This window comes from Paroedura picta, chromosome 3 (genome assembly GCF_049243985.1).
Source record: "Paroedura picta isolate Pp20150507F chromosome 3, Ppicta_v3.0, whole genome shotgun sequence".
Classification (NCBI taxonomy): Eukaryota; Metazoa; Chordata; class Lepidosauria; order Squamata; family Gekkonidae; genus Paroedura; species Paroedura picta.
The window spans coordinates 130,442,679-130,461,044 of NC_135371.1; the positions used below are offsets into that span (position 1 = coordinate 130,442,679).

Here is an 18,366-nt window from a genome sequence, read left to right on the forward strand (position 1 = left end):
TTTCCTTAAAATCCTAATTGAAAACACTGCACTAGTATTGGGATCCAGGATTTTTCAGGAAAAATCCCTTAAAATTAGAGAGTTAAGTATTTCTCTTGCTAATGGAGAAATACATCCTGACATAATTGATGAAACTGTGGGCATGTTTCAGATCAGATCCTCTAACATGTGTTGTGGAAATGGAGTATGAGGCTTTCCAGATCAGTAAGACAGCAAATTTATACAAGGCAGCTGTTCTCAAGAAGGTAAGAAATTAAACGCCTGTTGATGCCAAGGAACAGAGTAAACTTGAGTGGTTCATACAGTGTTTTGATTTTTAAATCAGCAGTTGATGTTTCTCCTATGTGTGTCTAATATTTATTTATTTTTACTTATTTATTTACCACCACTCCCGGACTAGTCAGCTCATGGTGGTTAACAGTAATAAAAACCATAAAACTATAAATACATTAAATGTAATAAAACCTTAAGAGCCTCTTGTGGCGCAGAGTGGTAAGGCAGCTGTCTGAAAGCTTTGCCCATGAGGCTGGGAGTTCAATCCCAGCAGCCGGCTCAAGGTTGACTCAGCCTTCCATCCTTCCGAGGTTGGTGAAATGAGTACCCAGCTTGCTGGGGGGTAAACGGTAATGACTGGGGAAGGCACTGACAAACCACCCCGTATTGAGTCTGCCATGAAAACGCTGGAGGGCGTCACCCCAAGGGTCAGACATGACTCGGTGCTTGCACAGGGGATACCTTTACCTTTAATAAAACCTTATAAGTAACTAAATAGAGGCAGCAGCAACAAATTAGCCCCTATACTGCCCAGAGCTGCAAGGCATGGGCGGCATAGAAATCCAGAAGGATGGATGGATGGATGGATGGATGGATGGATGGATGAGAGATGGAGAGATGGAGAGATAGATATAAAAAAAAACCCACCCAGCAGTCCCCCTCCTACCAGACCTTGAGGAAGATAACCAAAAATGTATAGATGTTTAAGATGTCTCTCTAGGGGAGGGATCCCAAGATCATTTTCTTTGCCCTGGCCTCAACCAAATGCCCTGGTGGAAAGAGCTCTGTCTTGCAGGTCCTGCAGAACTGTATTAGTTCCAACAGCTCTCAGCTGTTCCAAAAGCTCATTCTACCAGGTAAGGGCCAGGACTGAAAAGGCCCTGGCCCTGGTCAAGGCCAGGTGCACTTCGAGCAGGCCAGGGATCACCAGCTTAGTTGTTCCCACAGAGCTGGGGCATGAAGTACTCTGCGTGGGGCATAATATTAAGGTGCTCACCTACTTCTTCAGTCCTTTTCCTTTGTCATATGCATTATAGTATTATAATAAACTAGGCTTCAAAGCCTATCCACAAGGACAGGCTTTGAAGGGGCCAGGGCAGCCCCTCCCCGCCCACCGCCGAAGGCTCCCCCGCCTGCCAGGCCGTGCGAGTCCCTGGCTTCGGTGCGGGCCTCGGAGGCTGCTCCAAGGGCCGCACCGAAGCCTCCCCTGCCCGCCCCTCCCCTCCCCCACAAGTCCCCAGCTTCAGAGCGACCCTTGGAGTGGGCAAATTGAAATGGGAAAAAGGGTTTGCTTTACCCACATTCTCATGCCATAATCTGTGGGAGCTCCATTCTGCTGACTATGGGGAAAGCTGAACAGGGAAGATTTGATAATCAGCCGTCTTGCTGTGACTCCACATATAGAAGAAGTCAAACTGACAGGCTAATAAATGTGTGGAGAGATGGGGTTGTTAATTTTTTTGAATATTTTCATGATAATGTCTTAAATATAATAAATAAAATAATGTCCTTTCATGTACTACAGTATTATCTTCTTGTAAAAACAAGGTCTCGATTTATTTCCTTGTTTTCTTTTTAGAAGTTCAGTTAATGTTGTGATGTATCTTCTTAATCTTTCTCTTATTAAGAAGGAAAAGAGTAAATCAAAGCTAGGCTGTATAAAGGTGGGATGAAAAGAGCAGAATTTGTTGATGCTTCCGTACATGGAACTGCTGTTTGTGGCAACTGGGAGGATTCAGGACCAATTTCCCTGCTTTCTGCCCAAGGTGGCAGAAATAAACAAAGCTTCCAAAGATGGAGAGCTGTATTCTGCACTTGCCTTGGAAAACAGCGGCTGTCCCAGAATAAAAGCTGAACCAACCACGGCAGCTGATGATGACTTCCATATACCATCCAAGATTAACACGGTACGTACAGATAGGCACTGTCTGCTCCTTAAATTGTTGTTGTTGTTGTTAGATGTGAAGTCGTGTCCGACCCATCGCGACCCCATGGACAATGATCCTCCAGGCCTTCCTGTCCTCTACCATTCCCCGGAGTCCATTTAAGTTTGCACCTACTGCTTCAGTGACTCCATCCAGCCACCTCTGTTGTCCCCTTCTTCTTTTGCCCTCAATCGCTCCCAGCATTAGGCTCTTCTTCAGGGAGTCCTTCCTTCTCATGAGGTGGCCAAAAATATTTGAGTTTCATGTTCAGCTCCTTAAGTAGTGATAGAAATGTTATAATGAAGATGGTCTTCCAACAGCCTAGGGAGTTTCATTTCTGTAGTTCTCTCTAATGGGGGTTTCCAGCAATCTTTCTTCTCCCTGTCCCACTTCATGCTTCTGCTACCAATGTCTGTTAGTGCTTTCCACAAAGTCTGGAGGCTTTCAGTATAAGGCACCTGTAGGTTACGGATGGATTAGATCTTGACTTATGGTTTTCTAAGTGGTCATCTTGAGTCCTAAGATTCCTGGAATTAAGCCCCACTGAGTTCATCGGTTCAATCCCATACTCTGCTCAGAATCTTGCCTGTTCAGTAGGGCTTACTCCCAGGAAAGAGTCCTGAAGATTCTACTGTCAGTCATCTCCCGTCTCTTTTTACTGCAGTTCAAACCTAAGAGGGTGGGAATTGGATTTCGAAAGTCTTCAGATGTGTTCCAGTCAGCTCCAGAAGTGTTGGCGGCCAAGGAGGAGGATAAAGTTAAGCCTGACAAAGAGGAAATGATTCCAATGTGGAAGGGAGATGGCCATCATAGCCCTGAGACTTGGGGCATTATTGGAACATCTGAGAAGAAAGTGAAAGTATCCAAAGAAATCAGAAATGCTGGTGAAATTCTTGAGGAGGGGCAGCAAAGCACTTCCAATCCTACGGCCTCCTTGGGAATTAGCCCTACCAAGAAGAGCAAACTCACTAAGAAGCAGCTGCTGTTGGCAGAAGCAGCTAGGAAGGAATCTCAGAACATTTCCAAATTCTTCTCTAGCTGCAAAACAGGCTCTAAGGCCTTGGACCCAGTACTTGATTTAGCCGAAGAGGAGGAAAACTGTTATCTCGGTGAACTACTGCCATTTTCTTCCGAAGGACTGTGTGAGGAGAAAGGCTGTCCAGAAATGGAAATGGTCTCCAAAGAAGAAATAGCTGATGCATCCTACTTAGAAAAGCAGGAGTTTGGGGAAACAGGAGACAGTCCAGCAATAAGAACTCACAACTCAGGAACAGAATCTTCATGCCTGGAATCACCCCTTGGAAAACCATGGTGAGGCTTCATTGGTTAAATTCTTCCCTTCTCCCCCCGCCCAAATCTCTAGTAATTTATATCGGTACATTTGAGATCAGAAACTATGAAACTATAAAAAAGCAGAGTTCTAAAACGGTTGGGCAAATGGCATACATTATTTGGAGCAGAGACCGAAGAGCTTAGTCTTACTTCTGAGGGATTTGAAGATCTCTAAAAGAGAAATTAGATGATCCCAGTTGAAAACTCTTCTTTCTAGCAATGTCTGAAGTGTTGACGAAAAGGAATAATAGGTAACCACCGAGCCCTAGCACCCAGTAACTCCTTTGTGGTCTCATTGATCACACCTAACAGGTTTTGCACCTGCCCAGGAAGCCAATCTCAGAAACTTCCAGAACTACAAGAAAGCCATGAAAAATACCTCCGGGATCTGCCCCTCTCTCTTTAAAAAGTTCCAGAATTGCAGGGGGAAACTCCCATCGGTAGATGGCTGTGACTGCTGCTTCCTCCCTTAATGCCAGTGCCTGAAAGCAGTGCCTGAAATTAATGAGGCGGGCCAGTTGCAAGAGACACTCCTGCCTCCATCTCCTCCAGTCAGGGCAGGTTTTGTTAACACTGAAGTTGATCCCCAGCACCACCTTCATACAATCTGAATCCCTAGCAACTAAACCACCTCTAGGGCCAATGTTGATACTGATCATGAGGCTCCGCCGTGACGCGGAGTCTACCGCCACTCAGGTTGTCCTACTATCTGCACCAGGGCCCTGAAGGTAGTACATTACCCTCGAGTCTGGGTCTGGCGATCCTTGGGGCTTGCAGTGTGGAACTTGTGTCAGGAAGCTGAAGGCCTGAGTGGGAGATGGGAGCTAGGGCTTGGCGCTGGAGCATGGGACGTGGGGCTTGTGCCTTGTGGATGGGTTGCTCCAGCAAGGCTGTCTTGTTTAGGCCTCAGCCTAAATAGCTGGGAGGCAACTGACCCCAGCTGCAGTGCAGGCAAGTGGCCGGAGTTCCTGAAGCTGTGCTGTGTGAACATGTATTATGTTCACTATTGTACTTGGAAATTAATGTCTTGGAATGTAGCCATCTTCATTCAAAAGATGTATTTATTCCTCTCCCCAGCGGTGCAAAGCATTTGCTTGAAGAGGAAATGGCTAACGGCTGTGGGAACTGTAATGGAAAGAGGCCAGGATCAGCTGAGGTAGCGTGTCTTTTTTTTAATCCCCCATTTTATTTCTGTTTCCATCACGCATGCTTCAGCAGTAGAATAGATGCTTTTGGCAAGGGTTGGCAGCAGAATAGCTCAGTTGCAGGATTCTTACAAGTGCCTGAAATATGGGTGTAGAAGAAGACTCCCTGAGTAAACTTAGCAGTCGTGGGATAAGAGGACAGGTTCTCTTTTGGATTAAAACCTCCTGTTAAATGACAGGAAGCAGAGAGTAGCAATGAATGGATAGTTTTTGCAATGAAAGGAAGTACACAATGGGATCCCACAAGAATCAGTACTGGAACTGGGAGTAGTTAATTTATTCATAAACTAGGAACTAAGCCCGCTGTAGTTTAAATACAGCGGGCGCTAGTGGGCGTCGTGTGTTGGTTGGGGCAGTTCTCTGGTTGGGCGCCCCCCCACACACACACACAGCAGAAGCTGGCTGTGGGGCGGCATGGGACCTTCATGATGACTTGAGAAGTATTGGCTCACAGCAGTAAGTAACTCTGGAACGTTCTTTGCTGAGCATAGTTCCTGAGAAATCCATCTGGCCGCCTTAATCTGTTTCTGCAAATGGGCACTTTAGTCTTAAGAATCCCTCAGGTGAGTCCTGCAGTTATTGTACCTGTAGATAGCAGGTTGTGAGTGTGCTCGTGACAGGCACATAAATTCCACTTTATACTGGAACAGATTCTGCTAAAGGAGGAACTTTTCACTAATGAAGGAAAGTGCTGCGGTCACTTCCTGTAGCTGCCGGAGCCCAACCCAGCTCGGATCCTCCTCCCTCCAGCCACACTTGCCCCCACCCTAGGCAGTGCACAAGGGAGAAGCTGCTGCAACCCTGTCCTTCTCCCTCCCAAGCTGGGGGTGGGAGGAGAGAAAACTAATGGAGAAAAAGTGCTGGGATCCAACCCATTGTGCTTTAATCTTTGCCAGCATAAGATTCAGGGTAACTGTTTCCCACCCTAATGGCTTTGCACTTGATTCTCTGTTGCTCTTTTTCAAGGACATGGAAAACTCTGCTGAAAAGAGGCTCCGGATGATGACGACCTCTTCCATCTTGTTGCAGTCAGAGGGGAAAGTTGGTGGCCCAATCAAAAAGAAGGTCACTTTCGACCCAAACTTGTCACAAACTGATAAAGAAGGAACCAGTAAAATCATTCAACCATCTATGAAGGCATTGTCCCTTAAGGAGACAGCAGACATTGTTGTCAAATACTTAACCCCTTTCTACAAAGGCGGCAAATTTGCTTCCAAGGTGGGTCTTGAGCCGTGTTATGTTTTTCCTCTTGTATTAAATCAAAATGGAAGCATGGGAAAAAATGGTCTTGCAACTCCTGCACAGCAGGGCTGGAAAAGCAAAAAACACGTCTCCATTTCTGTACTCCGAAGAGCCTAAATTAACTATGAATGTGTTGTATCCATTCTGAAATTACTTAGGAAATATGCAAGTTTGTCATCCGTTCCTCTTTAGGGTTTTCATTCATACACTTAACCTCTCCACCATTTGCAAATGACTTCTATCTGTTCCTGGCAGGGAAGATGCACAAAGCTCTGCTTGAAATATCTGGGTTCTGACCTGGCCTTATGATGCAATACTATTGCTTTTTGGCCTACTCTTCCCCATCTGTAGGTCATTGCACTTATAAGGGAAGCAAAGGGAGTACAGTCTGCCAACTGCCATTTTCCTTCCTTTACAGCCATGCTGCTGGTCCTAGACTTGTTTATTTGTTTAGGAGATTTCTGTGCTGCCTCGGCAGAGTCTTGCTTAAGGCAGCTTACAATTAAAAGAATAAGTTATCAATAAGAAGCATCTGAAACAGTGACACAGGGTTTCTTCATGTTCCACAAGGTTCTCCTTTTCCTTTTCCTTAACCTGGGCAGTAATACAAGAATAAGTCATTATCTGTCCATTTTGTGCTTTAGAGGCATCTAGCTGATCAAATAGAGTTGAGAGTTGTGTGTATGTATTTCTTTGCTGCTCAACTGGGGTTTTTTTGTTAGGGCAAATGCACATTCCATTTACTTAGCATGCATGATGGGTATGCTCTGCACCGCTACACCTGGGCATTACTACCATACAGATACTAATGTTGATTGTGTGCTGCACAAAAACTAGGGTTGATAACACTGGCTTGGGACATTCCCGAGGATTTGGGAGTGGAGCCTGGAGAGGGCAGAGTTTGAGGAGGGGAGGGAGTTCAGCAGGGATGCGATGCTGTAGAATTTGCCCTGTAAAGCTGCCATTTTCCTCCAGGGGAACTGATCTCCAAACTATTCAGTTCTTATTCTGGCAGGACTTCAGGCCTCACCTGGAGAATGGCAACTGTAAAAAACAACAACAACACTAAATCACAGTTTCATTAGGAAAACTTGATTCATCACGTTTTGTTTTTTGCTCCCCCTGACTGGCAGGATCTGTTTAAGGGATTTGCCCGACACCTTTCTCATTTGCTGGCTGCAGACAAGAGTCCCCTCCGCAAGACTGGTGAGATGGCCAATGATGGGTGCATGTTGTGCCACGTGGCATGGAAATAACTTGCCTCGGGCAGAATCTGTTGACAACGACCAAACCCCATGACTTGGGGGTCCTTCCCTTTTGGAGTATTTTAGCACTTGTGTTTGAGGAAGGTGCTTAAAAGGCTGAGAAGTCAGAGGGGATGTGTGTGCAGAGCTGTTTGCAGTCAACTGTCTGCTTCTGCTTGCCTCCCCCTTCTGCGCCATGGTTACTATTACTCATGAAGTTATCCAGTATATAGACCCTTTTATACTTAGTACTTACCATGTTTACGTCACCAAAACTCCAAATGTGGAATTGCCAGTAGAATATTTTCAGTTTAGTGTGTTTGTGTAACTGTGAACATCCTGTATTTGTTAAAAGAGGTATCTCTTAAGTGAGGATTGATATGGACTTTGTTAGAGCTGCTAGTGGATATAATACAGTTAGGTACAATTGACTCTTTCTGTTTACAGTGAAAGAAGAAGCACAAAGGCTGATCAAGGGATTTTTCAAAACTCGTGGCAGGTGTGAAAATGAGACAGACTGGCTGGAGTTAACCAACTTGGAAACATGACAGGAGACAGATAACTTCTCTCTGCTTGTTGGGGCTGCTGGGTCCAGCCCCACCCCCCACCCCCATCCTCCGTGGGTTTCATCCTAGCTGTCCTTAATGGTTGATATAATGGGAAGTTCAAAGTAAAGTTTCTTTGTGGGTCCCGGTTCCTTTGAAAACAGCACTGTGAAAAAGAACTGCATCTACAACAGTGGACAATTCTTTCAAATTCAGATTACAGGTCTGTTGGGTGTCTGGGAATTTCAGTGCACTTTGCTTCCTCTAATAAATGCAAAGGGGCTAGAAATTGCTGGCTAGGGATCCTGCTGCTCGCTAAGATTTCCCCCCTGCCCTTTTAACCTGGATGTGTTAGTAGGAGCTTTAAGCAGAAACAAATGCATATGCTTCACTCAGGTGACATACTTCAGGCGTGAGTTACTAGGAGGTACACTTGCTTTGAAGGAAACTGTCTGGCTTGACATTAGAAAGGGAGTTTTTTTTGGGGGGGGGGATACCTTTGACTTTTGTTATTTTAAGATGTTCGTGTTTTCTTTTATTCTGGAAAATGGCCTCTAACACTAGCAATAGAACCTTTAAAATAAACATGCCTTGCAATAAGAATGAAAGATATAGTCGAGACTGGCACAGTTTGCCCTACTACCAGTGTTGAAACATTGCAAATAAAGTCAACTGAAGGACATAACTGAAGGTTGCATGCAAATACATTCAACATAACCTTGACAGCCACTATGAAAACATGCACACAACCACTTTAAGATGGGGTGAAGTAGCAGTGAAGGTCGGGATTCTGTGGCAGGTAAACCAATCCTCTGCTTCCACTGCCGTTGAGGTTTTGTCGTATGCGGCAGAGTTTATTTTAAAGATGGAAATAATATTTGTTCTTCTGGAATATATAGACCACTTTATTTGTAAATTCCATTATCTCTGCATGTACGATTTTCAGTTAGGAGGAGTTTTATCTTTCTGCAAAATCTCAGGAATAAAAGAGAGCTCTGCCCATAACCTAATTCTGCTGTTCTCCTCCTTATGTGATTTCAAAGGGTTTGTTCTGTTAGAACCTCTTCAGACATTTTGTGACAGTAAAATCCTTTGATGGAGATCAGGGGCAGTGTCCACTCTCCAGACTGTTTAAACCAGTACGAAATGCATACATTGGTTTGTTGGTTAGCAATATACAGGTACACATTACAAGCATAAGATGGGAAGCAGCTAGTTCCTTTGTGCCGCTGGCTCTTCCAATAGCAGTGGACCACTCTGGGAATGAAATACTGAAAATCCCATTAGTATTAATGCCTGAGAGTATTGCAGAAGGGGGGGGGGGAGAGCAATAAGAGGCTGCTGCTGTGATTCCTTCTTCAGGCATGGGTTTATGTGTCTCATGCTGACACTGTGCGGCCGTGGCTTCTTCCCCCACCAAGCAGTGTTGCTGGGAAAGAGAGGAGCTGGCCATCCAATGAGCTCGGCTCTGGGACTAAGGGGCCGGAGGAAAGCACTTTGGTTGGTTTGTTTGTTTGTTTTACCGGCTCACAAGTCCTTCACGTGCAGCTCAAAACCCTGCAGTGAGTTACTAAATGGCTTGAAGGGGAACTAAGTAAAATATTTGTGTTCTTCATTATTTAATCTGCTGAAGCCGCCTGTTTGGTCCTCATTGGCCACCCAGCATTGTGGCAAAGTTGCCCAGAAGCTTTAGGGAAATGCTCTGTTTATCAATAGTTGGATTTGAGCTTTAGGTTCCCTCCTTGGGAAAGGAGATTTTACAATTATGTTTTGTTGACCTGTGCCTTAGCTTTGTCCCTAGAAAAGCCATGGAACCTTTTGGTAGGAGGAGCTCATAGACAAAGATAGGGACAGTGGGGGGGGGGGGGGCTATTCTAAATAGCTGATACTGTGCAACCAGGTCTTGTTACATGGCAAGCTGCTAATAAAATGAATATGACAGAGTTTGCGCTTGTTGTTCTCATTATTTCTGACAACCTTTCAAGAGGGCTGGGGAACAGTAAGTGCCTTGTAGCCTGGTTTTAGATAAGTCACCTGTGAACAGAATCACCTGCAGGGTGGTTAACAGTCCAGTCTTTTATCTCAGATCATTAAAAAGGTTGAAGAGTGCCCAGAACTGCATAGAACTGCATCTTGATGACTGTTGGCCTTGCTCGCTGGCAGGGCTGCTGCATTCTAACACAGGTCTCCTGCCCACTGGAAACTTTCCTTGGAAATGCTGTGCCCCAAGTGCCAATCCCAGCAGCCTTTATGGACCTTTGATACTAATAGACCCAAATTATATTGCTTAAGACAGCGGTCTGCAAGATTGCGCCCGCTGCAGACCGCTGCTCCGGAGTCCGGGGAGAGGGTGGTCCGGGGGCCCGCGCAAGCACGGACTGCCATGCACGCACGTTTGCGCCTGGCAGGGGCGCAAACGCGCATGAGCAGCAGTCCATGCCTGCGCGTTTGCGCCGGCGGCGGCCGCGGCTCCCCCTCCCGGGCCCTCCGGGCCGCCAGCAAATCAGCCGCTAAAGCGGCCGATTAGCTTGCGGCTCGGCAAGCTTCTCTTCCCTCCCCCCCCCCCTGGCGAGCTTCTCGCTTTGGGGGGGGGGAAGAAGGAGCCGCGGCCCAGCCCGCGGGTTGGGGACCACTGGCTTAAGATATAAAATATAAGGTATAGAAAAAAAAGAATTAGGTAGTGGGTTGAAGAATTTGTATCCCTGAAAAAAAACAATTCAGAAATAAGTTTACTTGAGGAAGTAACATATGAAAATGAGATTTTATACCCAGGAACTTGTTCTGAATAAAGCTTTTTTCCATCGCCAGCTTGGAAATTTCTTTCTGTTTATTCACCTTCAGCTGTCTCTGCTTGTACCAGAATAAACTGAGGGCAATATCTGTAGCATCTGTGAATCAGCTATCCACACTGAATTATTCCCTAATTAAGTAAAGATTGCAGAGAGAGAAATTCACCTGTGCCAAGATGCCTATTAGGACACAAAGGGGTTAACTACAGGACTGCTCTAGCTACAGTGGAGTGGAAGAACCCTGGCCTGGTCATCATTGGATGAGGGTTAGGCAACCTGTTTGGGCCCATGCCATCCAAAATAAATTCTTATCTCTAAAGATGGTATGCCAGCAAACAAAAAGCTTTGTGTGTTGCCCTTAGAGAAGCTTGCAGTGAGCTTTTCAGGGCTTCACCTGTGTGGGTCTGTGATGACTGCCCCAAGCCATGCCTGCTGTCTTCTCCCAGAGTGCTGCCCATAATCTCAGCTGCTTGGGCAGAGATCTGACCCTGGATGCCGGGGAATGGGCCCGGGAATCACTACTTGCAGGCCTGCCAGGCGCTGCCTGCCTGTTTTGCCATGTTTGCTTAATGTTGTATTTTTATGTCCTGTTTGGTATTTTGATGGGCTTTTATTGGGGGGTTTAATTGATGGACTATTTTGTAACCCGCCACGAGCCGGTCTCGGGAGTGGCGGAAAATAAAAATCCAAAAATAAATAAAATAGAAGATGCAGTTACAACAAAAGAAAGTGATGTTTGTTGACATGTCCCTGCTTCTTTCCGCTGTGAATGAATGGGAATAGCCAGCACTAGTCATCCACAAGGTGTCTGGTGCCGTGAAGCTTCTTTGGCAATCCTAGTCCTGAGTAGTCTAACAAAAAATAATGCCTGGTGGAATGGAAGAAAAATTGCTTCAGCGAAACTGGGGAATCATGTTTTAGGGTTGCAGGACAAAGCACAACAAGAGATGAGGTTAAAAAGCTTTATATAGATGTTAACGATGAATACAGTTGGGAAAGGGGAGGGATCCCAAAGGAAACTTATTCTTGGCCCAGCACAGACCCTCAATCAACTTGAGAGCTCTAGGAACCCCTTCAGGAATAGATATTATGTCGCTGTGAGTCTTCTGTGGTTTGCCACTGCCTGTAGGACTCCGCTTCCATGATGAGGGCAATGGTATGATGCAATTCTTTTGCCTGTCAAGATTAAAAAAACAGAATGAAGGAAAGGCTCCGTCTGTTGCTCCTCCAACGCCTTCTAGTTGCTGACTTCCTCGCTTATTAGAACACAGGAATGTTGAATCAGATGAAGCCATCGCTTGCTATAACAGCTCTTCATAACTAAGGAGGGGGGCTTAATCCTTTCCTTAGCCAAAGGTGGTCATAAATTGTTTAAAAGGTAAAGGTATCCCCTGTGAAAGCACCGGGTCATGTCTGACCCTTGGGGTGACGCCCTCCAGCGTTTTCATGGCAGACTCAATACGGGGTGGTTTGCTATTCCCTTCCCCATTCATGACCATTTACCCCCCAGCAAGCAAGCTGGGTACTCATTTTACCGACCTCGGAAGGATGGAAGGCTGAGTCAACCTTGAGCCGGCTGCTGGGATCGAACTCCCAGCCATATGGGCAGAGCTTCAGACTACATGTCTGCTGCGTTACCGCTCTGCGCCACAAGAGGCTCTTTATAAATTGTTTATGATGACGCATATGACCCTAATCAAACAGGCCTGTGCATTAGACACAAAACCTGATCTATTTGTACTCTCTTAGTTGCTAGTAGACTACATTTAGACATGGCTCAAGTAAACAGAATGGCTACAGCTAGGCTGCACCAGTTTTAGGGACCCTGAACAAGGGGATCTGTACTAGGTAGTGTGCTCATCCCAATGCCTGTTGGGTTTGTTTTGTCCTTCTGTAGGCCAAAGGTGTGCCACATCTTCAAGTATGTGCACTGACATGTAGATCAAGTCCTTTGCCCTAAGGCCAGTAACTGCAGCCTTCCTAGAGCAGGTCCAGGAGCTACTGCAAACCCTAATCACTACTTTTATTGCAGGAGGAAAAGGTCCATGGTTTTTCTTGCTATGATGAGCACGGATGCTGGCAAAAGGCCAGAGCCTCAATTACCAACATGCTATGGAATGAATACAAAAGCAGGCTCCATCAGGCCAATGGTCCATCTTAACTTTAATCTTTTTGCTGGCCGGGCAGAAAATGGCAAACCACCTCTGAACATCACTTGCCTGGCTGCCAGACAATCCTCAGATCTCCTGACTACGCTACAGATGGCATAAGATAAATATTCACCAGTCTGTATGTGACTTCTCAGGTTGCATTAGGCAGCTCCAAATGACATTACCTGTTTCAGTTCAAACCATGTAGTTTTTGGATCCTCTGCTGAGCCATAGTTCACTTCCAAACCAGGAATGCCAAAAGCATCAAGGCATGGCAAACTTCGCACCTTCTTTATCTCCTTCAGTGGAATCAGGCAGTGAATGGCCTGGGCATAAGGAGGGAAAGGGCTGATAGCTGGTGAATTGTAGTGAAAGAGAGGTAACAAACAGCCTGCTTGACAGAAGCATTATCTTGCCCACCCATTTCATCTACAATGTTACAATTAAATCAGAGTCCAGTGGCACCTTTAAGACCAACAAAGATTTATTCAAGGCGTGAACTTTCGAGTGCAGGCACTCTTCCTCGGACACTTTTACTGTTTCACGCTAAGAGCAAGTCAAGCATGCTTTAAACTGGCTTATGGATTTCAAAAAGTTCTATTTAAGTCAACTTTTATTTCCTGTTTTATTGATGTGGAACACAACTTCTAGTGCATCCCCTGAAACAGATGTGACTGCGGATATGATGCCATAGTCCCACCCCAGGGAGCATGCCAGAAGAGACTGGGGCAGCTGCAGGGTGGTGCGGCAGGTGGCTGGCTAGGTCAGCACAGGCCATCGCAGGAAGAGGCTGGGCCACCACCGCACTGCCCGAGGTGGCCAGGGCAGTTGCAGGGCAGCACAGCAGCCCCCTGGGCCACCATTGCTCCTGCCTGAGATTTGGGCAGCTGCCCAGGCCAGCACTGCCGAGAAGGTGAGGAGGGGGGGGGAGGGAGGAGGGAGTCTGGGTGTGTGTCTGAGGAAAGAGGGAGGGACCAGGGAGGAGGTCAGTTAAGCAAGAGGTACAGGTGGCGAGGGCAGGGGAGAATGGGGGGGGGGAGGACTGTTATATATTTTTAATATATTATTGTTAGAGATTTTAAACTTTTCTTGTGAATTGTTCCTGGCATGGTATGGTGAGGAGCAGGATATATAAATATTTTAATTAAAAATCAATATAATCAAAGCAATAGAGAAAAGGGATATTCCAGCCCAGGATTTTCCTTCTACCAAACAAGCCTCTTGGAATATCTATCTATCTATCTATCTATCTATCATCTATCCATCTATCCATCTATCCATCTATCCATCCATCCATCCATCCATCCATCATTATATGGCAAGTGTGTAATGTAGCCCAGAGATCCTAAGACTGCCTGGCAGCCAGGCCACAGGTGTTCAGTGGTGGTTTGCCATTGCCTGCTCCCATGGCATGGCCTTTGTATTCCTTGTGGGTCACCCTTCCAAGTGCTTGGGATATATAAAGCATCTGTGCAACGTTTTGCTTTTTTCTGAGACCTCTAATGTGTAACAACTCCTGTAAAGGCACCTCTCTGAAATGTTCTAAGGTGATATGTTGCACTTCTTCCTTGCCTGCCTTAATCTGGTGAGCTGGGTTTGATTCCCCACTCTTCCACAGGCAGCCAGGTGGGCAACCTTGGACTTGCCAAAACACTTATAGAGCTGTTCTGACCAAACAGTAATATCAGGGCTCTCTCAGCCTCACCTACCTTACAAGGTGTCTGTTGTGGGGAGAGGAAAGGGAAGGCGAATGTAAGCCACTTTGAAACTCCTTCGGGTAGAGAAAAGCAACATATAAGAACCAACTCTTCTTCTTAGCCTAATGACTTTCACTAGGGATGCAAACCTTCACATGGGACCTGGGGATCTCCTGTACTTACTACTGATCTCTAGATACAGAGACCCATTCCCAGAAAGGGAAGAAAAGGGGATTGCTTCCAGACAGAGTAGACAGAAAAGTTGGCAGGGTGGAAGCTTTGCCTGTGTCTGAATTTCACCAGGAAGGAGACATTTGGTAATCAAGCCCACCTGGTTGCTTGGTTGTAATTAGATTGACTTGCCCTTGCTGATGTAATTACATTGAGAGCTCTAGGTGGTTCCCTGGCTTTGCAAGTCCCCATGGCTGTGGGTAGGTATGCAGATGTCCCATCCAAGTTTTGGTTACCTAACAGCACAGCCTGAGGAGAGCCTTGACCTCACCTTCTCCTAAAATGGTTGCCAAAACTAGTTCAGCCAAGGAGTTCAAGCAGACAGTGCACATGGGGGAAAGAGGTCCCTGGTAACATATGATTATGCAGACTGACTGGGTAATCCTCCTAAATACTAATATCTAAATTGTCAATCACAGCTGGAGAGAGTACAATGAACTCCGTTACATCTCCCTGGAAAGCACAATGCTCGCACAATGTGACAGATATGGAAAAGAGTTTGGTACACTGCACCACAATCGCATTTGGGACCTAGGATTTTGCTCCATATATCAACGTCTGCACAATTGCCAAAGCCTGTTTGTATTCTGTTAACTGCCTTCCATACCTTACATGGCAAGTCAAATCTCATGAATAGCCAGGTTGTGGCTATCCAGTATAACTGAATTCATCCATGTTTGCAGCCATCCATTCCCTAGATTGAAATTTTGTGATTGCAGGATTTGTGCACATCTTATTGTTGGGTGTCGGGATATTTTGGATAGGCCCACATTATTCTGGATAGGCCCACATCAGCCATGTCTTTGTGGATGGGCAACTCTCTGTTTTCAGTGATCTTTCTATACTATAAAGGAGAGCATCTTGTCTTCAGAGATGTGGGGAAGCAATGTGGCACACTATAGGTAGCTCACAGGTCAGAGTGGGTTTAATACATCCATTGACGGTTCTCATTGATGTATTGAGTCGGGCGTTAAGTAGACTGACAGTAGGTAAACTCTTCTGTTCACTCCTTTCCTCTTAAAAACTCTCTGTTCCCCTTCTTTAAAACCCCCCCCCCCGCTCCCATTTTTGTGGCCATTCCCTGGTGTAAAATTCCCATGCAGCCAGAGGCTTTATTATTATTATTATTATTATTATTATTATTATTATTATTATTATTATTGAATTTATTTCCCGCCACTCCCTTGCGGCTCGTGGCGGGTTACAACAGCTTAGCTCTCTTTTACTTTCTCTTCCTATGCATGTCCCTCTGAACGTAACAATTATACTGTTCTTATGCTTCAGCATCTTTTCAGTTGCTATGCCGCTAAATTTCCCTATATAAATTCCAAACCTTGCTTTGGAAAAGTTCTGGCTGTGTTGTGGTTACTGGTAGCCTGTAAAGACACTTAGAGCTTTGCTTCCCGACTGCCTAGGTAAATATCCCTAAATCATGCGTTCTGCTCCCTCTCAAAGAGAGAATGTGCCAGTTTTCCAAAGTAGGTTCCAATTACATTTTTTTTAAATAGCCACATGGCCGAAGGTTTCTATTCACACTTTACCTGAGACTTCATGTCCATTACGATGATCTGCTCCTCATTCACTCCAATGAAGCAGGGCTTGGGAATTCCAGGTGTGCTGATCCTCTCCAGGGAGTAAACACTGTAGCCAAAAAGGGGCAGCTGGATCACGTGTTCTGGGAGAAGAGAAGAAGAAAGCTGTTGTGCTGTCTGAGAATCCTAATTGGATGTGACCCATTCCCAGCACAGGCAGCAGTGACTGGAGCTGTTAAACCGTGGCTGGAAGGTAAGATGCTGATGCTGTGGAATTCTGGAAACTGCCATGGAACTCAGTCTTTGGGCAAACTATCTTGGTGCAACTCTGCATTCATTTGTGCCTGCATTTGGCAATCAAGGCAAAGAATAATGCAGAAAAGCAACGTTTGAGTCCAGTGGCACCTTGAAGACCGACAAAGTTTTATTTAAGGTGCGAGCTTTAAGCATTGTGTCTGAGGAAGTGTGTGTGCACACGAAGCTTGCAGTCTGAACTTTGGTGGTCTTAAAGGTGCCACTGACTGGACTCAAACTCTGTTCTGCTGCTTCAGTCTAATACAGCTGCCCACCTGAAAAGAATGCAGAAAGTCCTTCTGTTTGCTAAGAATCAACTTAGGTAACACTGTGTGTGAATGAGACCTTGGGGTACTTGTGGATTGTAAACTAAACATGAGCAGGCAGTTTGATGCGGCGGTAAAAAAGGCAAATGCCATTTTGGGCTGTATCAACAGGGGCATCACATCAAAATCACAAGATGTCATAGTCCCATTGTATACGGCACTGGTCAGACCACACCTGGAGTACTGTGTGCAGCTGGAGGCCTCACTTCAAGAAGGACGTAGATAAAATTGAAAGGGTACAGAGGAGAGTGACGAAGATGATCTGGGGCCAAGGGACCAAGCCCTATGAAGATAGGTTGAGGGACTTGGGAATGTTCAGCCTGGAGAAAAGGAGGTTGAGAGGGGACCTGATAGCCCTCTTTAAGTATTTGAAAGGTTGTCACTTGGAGGAGGGCAGGATGCTGTTTCCGTTGGCTGCAGAGGAAAGGACACGCAGTAATGGGTTTAAGCTACAAGTACAACGATATAGGCTAGATATCAGGGGGGAAAAATTCACAGAGTAGTTCAGCAGTGGAACAGGCTGCCTAAGGAGGTGGTGAGCTCCCCCTCACTGGCAGTCTTCAAGCAAAGGTTGGATACACACTTTTCTTGGATGCTTTAGGATGCTTTGGGCTGATCCTGCGTTGAGCAGGGGGTTGGACTAGATGGCCTGTATGGCCCCTTCCAACTCTATGATTCTATGATTCTATGAACTTCAGGGATCCCAGCTATATTTTCATCTTGAGATTTTGCAGTTGGCTGCAGCTGGAAGGTCCTCGCTGTCTTTTGCTAACCATAATATTTTCCTCTGTGTAAAAATGCAAGCATCATATATTTTATAGATTTATATATATAAAACACCAGGCATGGTGGATGGCAACTCACTTTTTAATTGGCCCTCAGTGGGGGATATTCTACTAACAGGAAAAAGGTAGTCTGAGGGATCTGCCCAGCAACCGCTGATGATACCAGACTGCCTTTTTCCTATTGGTGGAATATCCCCCACTCAGGGCCATCAAGTACAGGAAGCTACAGGCTGTCCTTCCAATGTTCTTTTCCTCCTTTTCCTCTTGCCTCCCAGCTGCTGGCACATGGGAGCTTTGGAAGGCATGATTTAGTTTGTTTATCCTGCTATAAAAATCAAGAGCAATAGAAAAGTAATGAAAGGGATCGTGCCATCCATCATACCACAGCCTGGCTACACGGTGCTCCATTAGCTCGCACGCCCTGCATTTATTGACTGGCAACCTACCGTCCATGTTGTCACTTGGGAAGTGTACAGAGGGCAGCGGGGGGGGGGGACCTGGTGAACTGGGCTGGCCCCAAAAAGTGGGGGCAAGAGGGACACTATGAGGGCACCAGGGCAGGGGGGGGACTCTGGTGCTAAGCAAGAATGACCAGGGAGCATAACCACCAGCCATTCGCTCTGGGGCAGGCAGGCAGGCCAGCTAGCCGCATGCTGGGCTGATGCTTGGAGGGCAGCCTCTGTCTCCTCCGCTGAGAAGAGGCAACATCCCAGCCAGCAATTTGTTCCCAGAGTTTGCTAGGCCACCTTTCCCTGCTCCATGCCAGCCCCACATTCTTTGCCCCTGGAAAGCAGCA

The 18,366-nt window shown here is 46.1% G+C and overlaps 2 protein-coding genes across 8 annotated transcripts in view; one reads left to right on the forward strand and one right to left on the reverse strand.

Annotated features, from left to right (window-relative positions):
* Window positions 1-9,707, forward strand: part of RECQL5 (RecQ like helicase 5) — a 63,758-nt gene extending 54,051 nt beyond the window's left edge. For both annotated transcript variants that reach the window (XM_077327795.1, XM_077327796.1), the window contains 7 exons: window positions 152-245; window positions 2,040-2,180; window positions 2,863-3,509; window positions 4,608-4,686; window positions 5,702-5,953; window positions 7,111-7,183; window positions 7,669-9,707. In XM_077327795.1, the coding sequence (XP_077183910.1) occupies window positions 152-245; window positions 2,040-2,180; window positions 2,863-3,509; window positions 4,608-4,686; window positions 5,702-5,953; window positions 7,111-7,183; window positions 7,669-7,769 (1,387 nt within the window). In that variant the 3' untranslated portion in view covers window positions 7,770-9,707. The remainder of the gene's footprint in view (window positions 1-151; window positions 246-2,039; window positions 2,181-2,862; window positions 3,510-4,607; window positions 4,687-5,701; window positions 5,954-7,110; window positions 7,184-7,668) is intronic.
* A 1,796-nt stretch (window positions 9,708-11,503) lies between these two features.
* Window positions 11,504-18,366, reverse strand: part of MYO15B (myosin XVB) — a 111,847-nt gene continuing 104,984 nt past the window's right edge. For 5 of the 6 annotated variants that reach the window (XM_077327770.1, XM_077327773.1, XM_077327769.1 and 2 more), the window contains 3 exons: window positions 16,175-16,308; window positions 12,891-13,031; window positions 11,504-11,731 (listed from right to left, as the gene is read on the reverse strand). In XM_077327770.1, coding sequence (XP_077183885.1) covers window positions 11,630-11,731; window positions 12,891-13,031; window positions 16,175-16,308 — 377 coding nt within the window. In that variant the 3' untranslated portion in view covers window positions 11,504-11,629. The remainder of the gene's footprint in view (window positions 11,732-12,890; window positions 13,032-16,174; window positions 16,309-18,366) is intronic. The other variant, XM_077327772.1, reaches the window with a different exon arrangement.